Here is a 12,093-nt window from a genome sequence, read left to right on the forward strand (position 1 = left end):
CAGGATTAAACATATTGTACAGTAAGTTGAAATATAGTGAGAAACTCATCTTCAGTGCTTCTATCCCACTTTCTTGCCTTTAGATGGCAGCCGCTGATAGAAGATGAGCCTCCCACCCCCGAAATAAAATGCAAATGCTTTGTTGTAATTAATTAGTTCTGCTCATTCTGGAAATTTACTGCATATCAATTCTCAAGTGTAAATAAACTCAAGAAAATAAACTATTCATAAAATAAATATTTATTTTAAAAACTGAGAAGCTGTGTATATACACAACAATGTTCTTTAATTAATATTTCTTCATTCCATTATCATATTAATTTTGCAAAATGTTTATATTGTAACAGAGTTCCATGGGATACCACATGTCGGTGACAAAGATTCCAACGAAAAGAGAACTGGAAGAAGAAAACACCAAAACTTGCAAGCTGTGTCCATTGGCTGTGAGGAGGACATTGGAGATGATGCTGGATATTTCTCTGCTCAAATCACCCACTTTCCTTTTGCTTTGTGCAAGTGGATTTATGACCCTTATGGGTTTTTTTGTGCCATTTATGTACCTCACAGGTAAGGCAGTTTCTATTATGATGTGGTGACAGATTCATAATGAACAACTGCCTACAGGTTCTGTATTTGTATTTTTGTTATTTTGCATCGCTTTTCTGACACTTTTGGCTAACTGCAACAATGAGGATGAGTGATGACTAGACACTCACAAAGAACACCCTTGCTCAGGTCACGACTTGAATGCAGGAATGTCGCTGACGAGGTCAAAAGTTAACCACTTAACTTGCTCGAACATTGAACTAACATGAAGGTTCTGCTTTCAAGACCCAACAAGAGAATGTGTGTTCCATGCCATTGGTTCTGTCATCAGTTGTATCATCATTAATTCTCATTATTATGATCATGATTAACATGATGAGATAGAAGAAAACAATGTTTCATAACGTAATACCAATTAAGCAATGCAAAACAACACAAATACCAATGCATACAAGAGATTGAAGTTACACTTCCAGCTATCTTTGCTGTTTTTTTTCTGTGGTCTCTCTCCAACTTTTAACACTGATAAATCACTAACATGCCACATGTTAGAAAATGTATTGTCTACCATGATTAGGTGGTTAAACCTGATGGCATAGTGGTAATCAAGTGACCCAGTGGAAGCACATAGTTCAGATCCCACTTTAAACTGTAGGCCCAATTCAGATTAGCCTATCTGTGCATAAAGTGAACTGAAAACAAAAATTCAATCTACCTTGGTTAAAGTTCAGGGTATAAAGTAAAGACGGACTTTATGATGATAAAAAGACTTCAAATTACTGTCATCATTATCAGAGATGATTTTCCAGCAATACAGAAGTGAAAGGAATAGTAGTTTTCCTATCCAAATACAAGAATTCACAAGACAAAAACTTCATCTCTTCCTTATTGCTGATTCTAAAGGTTTAAATGACATATTCATGACATTTATGCATTTCTATGTTTATTCTTGATTTTTCACAAACTAATATCACATTATTTTGTAATAATATTAAATATAAATCTCTGATATCTTAATTTTTGTTGTTTGTTTTAATGTCATTAATCTTGTTGTTTAAAGGCTCTCATTTTTACTTCTGAAAGTGCAGGTAACTTTCATTTTATTCTGTTTACTCTTTACTGTTAGTTTTAGATAGGGTAGTTTATGTTGGTCTCCTCTGCCCTTGTCCTTAACCCTTGTCTGGGCAAGCTATTTTTGTAACGTGTCCGGGCAAGTAGTGTCTGTCGGACACTGCATTTTTTTGAATGGATCTTGCCCTTCTAATGCGAGATTTTTATGTTTCATCGCTGTGGAAACAATCCAGTAACATGATATTTAACCTAATCATCATTGTTATGTCCATAATTCTTGTATTCATCATCATCATAATTACATGTTGTTGTAATTTTTGCAGAATAGTATATGAAATGTATTAGGCCGGAAGGTAGTGTGAGGAAATTGTTTTATTTGCTCATATATTTTTCATTTTTTCTATTTTAGCGTTAATAATATTTTTATGTGATGTCTTATTAAATACTTTATTTCTTATTAAACATTTGTTAATACATATTCAAGTAGACTTCTTTACATATCAATTGCACACTGTGTCCGACAGACACTGCTTGTCCATTTACGTAAGTGAAATGGAAAATATTTTTTTACGCCTAACATTCTTTATCAAAGTCAAATATTGTGAAATGAGAAAAAGAGAGAAACAAAGTTAAATATCGTTTGGAGTATGTGACAAAAAATATAAGTAACAGTGTCTGATAGATACTGGTTGTCCGGTTAAGTGTTAATCTGCTACTGCAACTAGACTCAAGCCAGCTCAGTGGATCGTCAAATTTCAATCTTGCCACCAGGTTCAAGTCCTGACCTGGGCATGGCTGTTCTTTTGAAGGGTCCCTTCAGCACTTTCATCAAATCATCGCTCATCCTCATTGTCATGATTAGCCAAAGTGGCAGGAAAGCTATGTTAAATAACAAGAATACAAAATACAAATGCACATAGACTCAATGATTGGCTGAAAATTTAGTGTTATACATAAGTTTTTGTAGCATTTTTATCATCTCACTTTGTTTACTTAAATACCTTTGTACTATAACTGAATTATAATGAGAATATTGAAGTTGACAAATAAAAAAATGAATGGATAAATATTAGTCACGTGAATTTGACAAGAACATACTAAAATTACAAAATATTTAATGCTGTTCTCTAATTTACATCAATGTTTCTTCTTTTTCTCAGACAGAGCATTTCTGGGTGGTGCAAGCAAGGATGCTGGTGCTTTTCTAGTCTCCCTGATAGGGATCACAAATACTATAGGAAGAGTTCTCTGTGGGTGGTTGTCTGATCATCCCAAGATCAACGCCCTTGTTGTTAACAACATAGCATTAACAATTGGAGGAATTGCAACTGTTCTCAGTACGCTGTCAGAAAACTATTATGCTCTGGTGGTCTATTCTTGCATATTTGGTTTCTCGATTGGTAAGTTTTTGAAAAAGTTTGTTCTGATTCTAACTAACATGTTGTTTTCATCAAAAAACATGCTCTTTTTCTGGAAACAACAACAACAAAAAAAGTTCTGGTACTATACAGCTCACCACATATGATGACCAAGGGCAATGCAGGCAGAGATGAAACAATGAGAAAGATGTTGCCAGAATTCTTGGTGGCCATGCCTTTGCTAGAAGCAGCTTCAATACAAAGGGTGGATTGGCTGTCAAAGTCATGTGACTCTCTACTGTGTGCTGTGTGTATGGGTTCATTCGCAATCAATCATATATGGCAAGCTGTTTAATGGATGGTGGAAGAGATTTACATCTGCCTGGTCATCAATAATTGGAAGTCACAATTTGCTGAAGTTTCAAATTATTACTTATTTAATAGCATAGACAATAAGAGAAAATGAACTATATAAAAAGAAAATACATTTTAAAAACCATTGCTTGCATATTTATTATATGGTCACTGGTACTGAGGGGAAAGTTTGAAATACTTCTACAGGCACAGCCATGAAAATAGGCTGCTGGGCAGAATTGTGCTGGTGCCACGACATATGAAAAAGGAAAGCAAGAGCGGAACAAAAGTCTCACTGTGTGGCAACATCAACCAGGCTGCCTTGCCTAGTTCGAGCATCAGATCATCCTCTCTTCGAGGTACTTTCGAGTCTCACTCGATACATAGCTGGTGATCATGTGAATTGAAATTTCGTTACATGCCTCAGAATTGGAGTCCTATATCTATATGTCTACAATGAGATATTTTGCTCCCTTAAACCTACAAACACACGGGGTTGTGCTCCAACGTGGCAACAGCGCCGACTTCTGCCACCCACCTAATTTTATGGCCTTGCCTATAGTTTTGTTTATCAAATAGTAATTTTAAGATTTCAGTTCTTAAATTGCATTTATTGGTGAAACAAGCCTTTCCTTGTAACTTTTGGCATATGTGCTCCTGTGTAAGAAGATGTCCGGGGGAAAATACTGTTGAAGAATACTATATTATAAATTAGCTTCAATTCAGTATCTTGTGGTCATAGATATGCAGTGGCTACCCCTCCCAAAATCAGGCTCACACTCCTCCAGGAAGATTTCTATAAACCACCCAGCTCTCGCCATCGAATGCTTGTAATGGCACCTTGAGGTTTTGTTAACTTAAAAATAAATTAATATCAACACAAAACACTCAAACAGCATGACAAAAAACACTTTAAAAGTTTTTCTTAGCTTTCGATTCCATCTCGGAATCATCATCAGGGCTGGTCGAGTGATGACAAAGTGGAGGTGGCTGAAGTTCCTCTGGCGCTAGTCATTATCATCATGCTGTTGTATATTTTGTGTTGATTCTAACAAGTATGTTGCCAGCATGTGACGTGAGAAGTTTTTTGCTATCAGAAAATAAATTAATGTATGATAAATCCCTTAAACGTTCATGTTAATAAATATGGGTATGTTGGGGAAGGAGGGATGGTGTGTGAAAACTATGGCCTGACGAGAATAATCAATTTCTTCTGTCTGCCCCTCCTGCAGGTAATCTTCATAATTCATTTTGCTGGTGCATTATGGTTGCACCAAAAGGGATTATGGGAGTCCACATTTGAACTCAGTTTTCTGGAAAATTAGCATTTTCCTTCCTGTAATGGAATTCAAAATGTTTTATCAGCATTTGAACACCATGCCTTAAAAACTTTTTGATTCTCCCAAAATATTATTAGTGTTACTTTTCAGGTATTAAGATAGATGCCATGCTCTTTAAATTGGTATTAACTCACAAATAACTCATAACTGAAAAATTAAAATAAGCAATGTTTTAAATTATGATCTGCAAACAATTTGATGATGAGGGTTTAATGAAAATATTTTTAATATTATTTAATATTAATATTATGAATAACACTTTGTGGATTCAGATTACTAAAAAAATATTTCCACAAAGTGTTGTAGATGCTACCACAAATTCCAATCTGTGCTTTCAGTTAAAACCAAATTGAAGTTTCTTGCTCTATCTTCAATAGCATTTTAAATTTATGTTGTTCATATTCAAATAAATATTTATATGTATTTTATTTTGTTAATTCAACAGTGTTTTTTCAATTTCATACACTTAGCACTTGTCTATTACGTAAGAAACCCAAGCTGATTTTCAGATGGAAGAAAAATTATTGTTTTATATTATTGTGATAAACTTCTGAGTGAATTTCATGTATGTGTGTGTGTGTGTGTGTCAGAGGGAGAGGAATAAAGTGTCCCCACTAGTGTTCGGGGTTAAGGGGGATGCTGGTAATCCTATCCCACCAGATATCAAAATGTTGGTAAAGCATCCCCTCCAGCTGCTGTTAAACCTATGTTAAACCATAGGAGCATTCCCCCAGCTAACATTTTCCATTTTGGGTGGTGGTCCACACTAATAATTGAGGAGAAAGTTATTACACACACACGCATCGTTGTAATGCCTGTATATTAACAATCTTAAATTTGTATCAATAAAGTTCAAAGCATTGATATAAATTTCCCGCTATTTGCACACCACAGAGTATATTAGTATATTTAGAAACTTACCACATATTTATTGTAATTCTAATAAAGTTTTTATTGCTCTCTTACAGCATGTTTTGCGTCTTTGAGATCAATTATTTTGGTTGAACTTTTGGGTTTAGAGAAACTGACAAATGCCTTTGGATTGCTTCTGCTTTTCCAGGGTATAGCAGCTACCCTAGGATCACCAGTTGCAGGTAATGTACTGCAAAAATACAAAGTAATGATTAGAACCTGCATTTTCAGTCACTAAAAGTAGAGAAGTGCCTATTTAGGCAGGCCAAATGGCACTAAAAATTTGGAAAGTAGCCTCCAGGGTAGAAAAATATCTCAAAATTTTCATCTGCCATCTGATTCATTCAAATTCAGTTCTAAAAAAATGTATATGTATTTCTTACTTCGAGTTCACTTATGGAAATTTCCATTACCTCCTTTTTTTTAAAAAAATAATGAGTACAGTAGGTGTTTTTTAATGTTTGTGTGTTTTCTATATCACATCTATAATTAAATCAGAATATCAAACATGTCATTATAAATTTTTGCAGTGTTACTAGCTGAATTTTAAAATCTGCTGCAATAAGGTAGAGTTTGCCATACACATTTGAATAGTATAGTTATTTATGCTGTTACTGGAAGAACCTTTTTTAGGAAGGCCTATCCAGTGCAAGAATTAATTACTTTTAATCCCATCTTGTATCAATAAATTAAAGGTTTTAAGATCATATTTCAAAATTGTAGATGCATTGCTTTCTTTGACCATAATTTCCACAAAAATAAAAAGTTGGCTCCTGGCTTCTGAATTATTTTAGTTTTTTTTCTACCACTGGGAGCCACTAAAGATAAAAAGCATATATTAGGCATTCACATTCAATATTGTGAACAATGAAAGGCCTCAAATTAAAATTCTCTCATCCAAAATGTATTTCCTTAATATTAACACCTGTAATTTCATAATGCTTGCAGAGTATTGTATAATAATTGTGGGGTTAGTATTATTTACTTACACATTTTTACTCATTTTGAAAACAGAAAAAATATATTTTCTAACCTAAAATAATAATAATAATAATAACCCCTGGCTCAGAGCAGCCCTCGAATGGCCTTGACCTGTCTCCCTCCCACAATCCTACCTAGAGGTGTGGAGATCTTCAACTGGTAGTGGGGTGACGTAGGGCAGCACGTCAAACCTTCAGTCATTATAGAGATTTCCGAGACCATGTTATGCTACTCACTTGTAGCTCCCCAATTTCCTCACAATGGTGGGTTGCCACCAGTCCTATACACAGACCGAAAACCCAGAGGCTGAACCCAGGCTGATTCGAACCCATGCCATCCTGCAGTTGGAGCTCAAAGAATAGCACCTGAGACCGCACTGCCACGGAGGAGGACAACCTAAAATAATAGACAAGTTTTATCATAGATATCAACAATTGCTTTTCATTCACAAAGAAACAGTCATGCTCATGACCAGAATTAGAACCTGGAATCTTTGGTATTGATGTTACCGGTCGACTGTTCAATGATCTGAGGCACAAGGTTGGCTATAAGATATAAAGCATTGACAAATAGGCTTCCCATTGAGGCATGAGAGGAATTAACTTATTTCCTAATTGTCATCCATAATTCATGTTGAATATGGCATCAAGAAAACTATCACTCTTTATTCTTATATTTATTGTTAATTTCCTGGTGTGCATCCTGTGGGGAGACCTGAGAGAAAAAGTACAAAAATGCATAGGGCAGTTAAAACATTGTTTTGTTATTCTTTTGAAACATTTTATGCATTTATCAGTGGCGTCTCATCACTTGGGGCTTCCGGGGCTTAGCCCCTAAAGAAAAACGGTTAAGTTGAAGTTAGAAGGTATCTGACATCAGAATTATGAGTGGAGAGAAATGGCACATGTTTCGATTCAGTCAACCATTTTTACCCAACTTCTGCTCTGTCACAAATATGATGTGTCGTATCATTGGATGCGATTACAGTAGTACCATGATTATACATTTTTCAACTGCTTGGAAATCAAAACTTGTACAGCTGAAAATATAAAATCTGGAAAAATCTTGTAAGTTGTTTCTTTATTGGGGCCAAAAAGGTTTAGCTTTTTATGCAGGAAAATATAAAATCGAGCAAGTTGTCGTTATTGTCTATTAACACATGTAACTGACATTCTCTATATGATATTCATAAATTTGAAAGTTTGTTGCGATAATAACATAGCCCCTCCATCTGACTCTAGTCTGCTCAAGTAAAACTTGACCATCTTTACTAATTCAATATTGTCATAATCAGTGGCGGCGATTGGATTCCAAAACCGGGGGGAGGGGGCAAAGACAGTACATTTCCCTATGTACGTAAGGTTTAGCATAGTGCGAGGGCAAAAGTGGTGAAAAGTAGGGGAGTGACTGCTCCCCCTCGTGTAAATAAAGGGTGACTCAAAAGAACAGAAAATTTTGAATCGTGTCCTGGCAACCCTGGGATGTTGGTGGCACTGAATGGCATATACAATGCTGCTCACAACATTTGGCCACTTAGTAATCATGAAGCAGTGGAGTGGAGTGCAGCGTGCCTTTGCAGTCAAAGCATATTTCAAGGAATGGTGACATTGAATAGACCCCCAAGATCACCTGAGCTCACAGTATGTGATTTCTTCTTGTGGAGTCATCTTAAGAGCTAGGTTTACCATACTCGACCTGCTATGACAGAAGAACTTAAGGCAAGAATTCAAGGAAAGTGCCAGGATTCATATTGCAATGATTGATTGAGTTGGTGTTTTAAGTCCACTTTATGCACAGTAAGGCTAATTGGGACTGGGCCTACAGTTTAAAGTTGGATCTGAACCACTATGTGCCTCCACCGGGTATCAAACCTGGGATCCCTTGATTACAAGCCAGTGACGTCCTGTTACAATGTTACGTCGCTTCACGCAGAATGTCTCTCACAGACTGCATGAATGTCTCCACAGAAAATGTGGTCATCTGTCGGATGTTATCTTCAAGATGTAACTTAACGGTATGGAATTCAACAATGGCATTCTCTGCACTATTCACTGGCTTCACTAAATGTTTCAAAGGTATGCGTCTCTTGTATTAATCTTCGTTCCAAAAGTTCCCATTCTTTTGAGCCACCCTGTAGTATAGACAGACAAGTATCAAATTGAAAATCTAACAAATTGTTATAAACAATAATTCAGCTGGGAGAATTCTTTAGGTGTATAATTATGAAACTGTGTTTTGTTAAACATGGGACTTTATTTCTATATGAGGCAAATTATTTAGTAGGCTTGAGCCCTACAGGTCGATATAAGTTGGTGCCACTGTAATCATTGCATAAAGAGCATACCACCATTGAAAAATATCAATGAATAAATCTCGGCTTAACAATTAACAAAAATTTCAGATCTCCTTGATGATTTGCCTTGTAATGAAGAGATCCTGTATTCAATCTCTGGTGGAGGCACATTTCACAGTTGTTCAGATCTCTCTTTTAACCGCAGGTTCGGTCCTGAATAGTCTAAGAGCATGAAAAGGACTTAAAAAACTTCAAAAACTCTAACAAAACTGATTCACACATATGTTGCAATTATATTTCTTTACTCCATAGGAAAATTCTACGATGCAACAGGAAGCTACAATGCTTCATTTTACCTATCAGGAACATTGGTGTTTATTTCTGGGGTTATGTGCTACCCCTTGAACTACATCAACAAATTGGAGAAACAAAAGAAGGAACGAGAGTTGAGTGGAGTTACCAACATAAATGGGAAGACTTGCACCAAAGGAGCGAATGCTGTGTGAATTGTTTGTGTATGTTCATGTACACGTGTAAAGTTACCAGAAACGACTGTGTTTAAGGAAGCGAACATCAAGGTGTAAATGGCAGTATGTAGGCATGTTTTGCTTACATGATATTTGTTTCCAAAGAAAGATATGTTGCGTTAACATATTATATGCTGTGTTATTGCTGTGTGATAGTGCCAACAAAGGTTTTACAAGATCCGAATGCTTGCGGTAGGTACCTATGCAAAACAAGGGGCTGGATTATGTCGGTACATGGGTATACCAACAAAAAAGTATGTCGTATAAAGTACTGAAGTCTGTTCACTGGTCTGAAATTCATTGTGATTTTTAAAGTACAACTTTTCTCTTAAACATACATAAATGCTTTCGTGCCACTAGCTCAAGAAGTCATCTCACAAACAAGCAATAGAACTGAAACTTCAAATTGCATTGAATGTAATTATATCATTAAAAAGTGTGACTCATACACATTGTATACAAATTTCAACTATTGCAAGATCGCCATGTGTAGGAAATAATGTGCAAATGCTTCAATTTTGTGCATTTTAAAGCTTCAGTATTTCTTGGTGATAAATAATAGCATGTTATATTAACATTTTAAATATTTGCAGTTCATTTAATTGTATTGTCATTGAATACTGCCTCAAGACTTGAATAATATAGTCAATTATTGTGTGTGCATGTGTGTGTGAGAATGTGAGAAAGAGAGAGTGAGGAATACGTCCATGATGAAAATATTTTCAATACAAAGGACCATGACAATTTCCAAAAATGTACATATTATGTCTACTTAAATATTTCAGAGAAACAAGTGTAATTTTGATTCACAAGCATTATATTTACAAAAAAGTTTAATTTGAGTACCATTTGTGATGTATGTATTGCATACAAATAATAAATTTTAAAATATTTTTATAGCTTGGAAGAATATGGAATGCATTCAGAAGTAAAGAATTCCCAGTGTTTTAAATTTCCACACATACAAGCAGCATGGGACAATGATAAATTGAATATATATGTATGGATGTTTGTAGTAATGTAATTTTTTAAAAAGGGTACCTGATTCATATAAACCTTTATTTTTCAAGTAGTTTCTTTTGCACTTTTTACAAAGGTGACATTTCATTTACTTGTGAGGAATGGAAATTCCATGTCATAACAAAGTTGTAATAAAGTTGACATGTACTTGGAAGTTTGTTCCTCAAATTTGAAAAATGTAATAGACAACTCGTACTTCCTGCTTTGCTCCTTTTTATTCTTTTATATGTTTTCTTAACCTTGCCCTATTATAACTACTGTTTTCATCTTCTGAGGAAGCATTAAATTATTGAAAATTTGAGGCATAAAGTTTCAGGTACATTCTGTTTTGTTGAATATTTGAAACGATGTTGACAACACAAAATGTAATATATATAAGTTACTTTGAAAATTCTGTTGAAAACAATATCGACTGTGACACAATTATACACAGTGGGTAAATTGTGAACTATATCCTGGACAAAAATAAACACAGATTTGTAATTTAATTTTACAAATAAGTGAACTTTAACCATGTTTATGCCATGGGCAGGAAGGGGGTTATAATTATTTCCATTCAAAGCAAATAAGATATTTTGATCATATATGAAAGTTTTTCAACCTTCTTGTCATAAACTGCTACACAATGTTCCTCACAATATTTTAAAAGTTACCGATTCTAACTTTTTCTTTTAAAAGTTCTTATATTTTCTAAGAGAAAGGTTCAAAACATCCATTCTAAATTGAACTTTCTTTATACTCCATATCATTACAAGGAAAAGGTAGAACAATGTAAAACACATACATATATACATACCAAGAAGACATGTTGTCATCCTGGGTCATGTAAACCTTAATATTTTTTTAAGACTTTATATTTCATCATTTGCTATCATATATTTACAATATTCAATTTATTAACCTTTTTGAACAAATCTTTGAAAAATATCTTAGGAACCAAGGACCTAACACACCTATCAATCAATTTCCAATTAATTATTTTCCAAATATGTCAAATATCGAAGTGTATTATTTTATATACATTTGCAACTCAGGAGCCCCCCCCCCCCCCAGAATAGCATTGTAAGTGTAATTGTCTTGTAAGTAAATCCAGAATCCAATGGTTATATCAGCAAGAAAATGGAATGAATCAACTTATACAATGATACAGATTAACAATCAATGAAACAACATTTACATCTTAATAATTTTCTTTATATGTTGACTCAATGTAACCCAGTGGATTTTGTTGTCCCATCATCATGAACATGGATGTCCACAGGATTTCTTCTAGGGAGGGACAAGGAAGGTATTTTTTCCAGGGGGGGGGGCAAACAAGGCACATTGAGTTGTTCCCTCAAAAAGCGTTACTTAAATTTGAATTTATCATGTAACACATTATTGTGGCTGAAATGAAGCTATATGCATGAAATATATAATTTTAGGTTGACTTTCATTTTCCAGGAGGGGGCACCCCCCCTCTTGTCCCTCCAGCCAGACGCCCATGATCATGAACCTGGTTGGGCCTTTCCAATTCATGCACATATGCAAAGCTAGTTGTAAAATAACATTTGGAATTAGCAAATTTCTTGAGCAAATTTCTGACATCCGTAATAGTATGGAAGAATATATACTTTTAATTATGTATTCCTAGGTAACTAATAGTTATAATACGTTTACATTTGTGAAAGCTCCTGGGGCATATATTGTTT

At 34.8% G+C, this 12,093-nt stretch overlaps 1 protein-coding gene across 2 annotated transcripts in view; it reads left to right on the forward strand.

Annotated features, from left to right (window-relative positions):
- LOC145989808 (monocarboxylate transporter 14) overlaps nt 1-11,737 on the forward strand; it is a 277,996-nt gene extending 266,259 nt beyond the window's left edge. For both annotated transcript variants that reach the window (XM_083125169.1, XM_083125170.1), the window contains 4 exons: nt 348-567; nt 2,778-3,017; nt 5,638-5,763; nt 9,168-11,737. In XM_083125169.1, coding sequence (XP_082981295.1) covers nt 348-567; nt 2,778-3,017; nt 5,638-5,763; nt 9,168-9,361 — 780 coding nt within the window. In that variant the 3' untranslated portion in view covers nt 9,362-11,737. The remainder of the gene's footprint in view (nt 1-347; nt 568-2,777; nt 3,018-5,637; nt 5,764-9,167) is intronic.
- Nucleotides 11,738-12,093: the final 356 nt, after the last annotated feature.

The sequence above is a fragment of the Lepisma saccharinum genome, chromosome 7 (genome assembly GCF_977018435.1).
Source record: "Lepisma saccharinum chromosome 7, izLepSacc3.1, whole genome shotgun sequence".
In the NCBI taxonomy this organism is placed as follows: Eukaryota; Metazoa; Arthropoda; class Insecta; order Zygentoma; family Lepismatidae; genus Lepisma; species Lepisma saccharinum.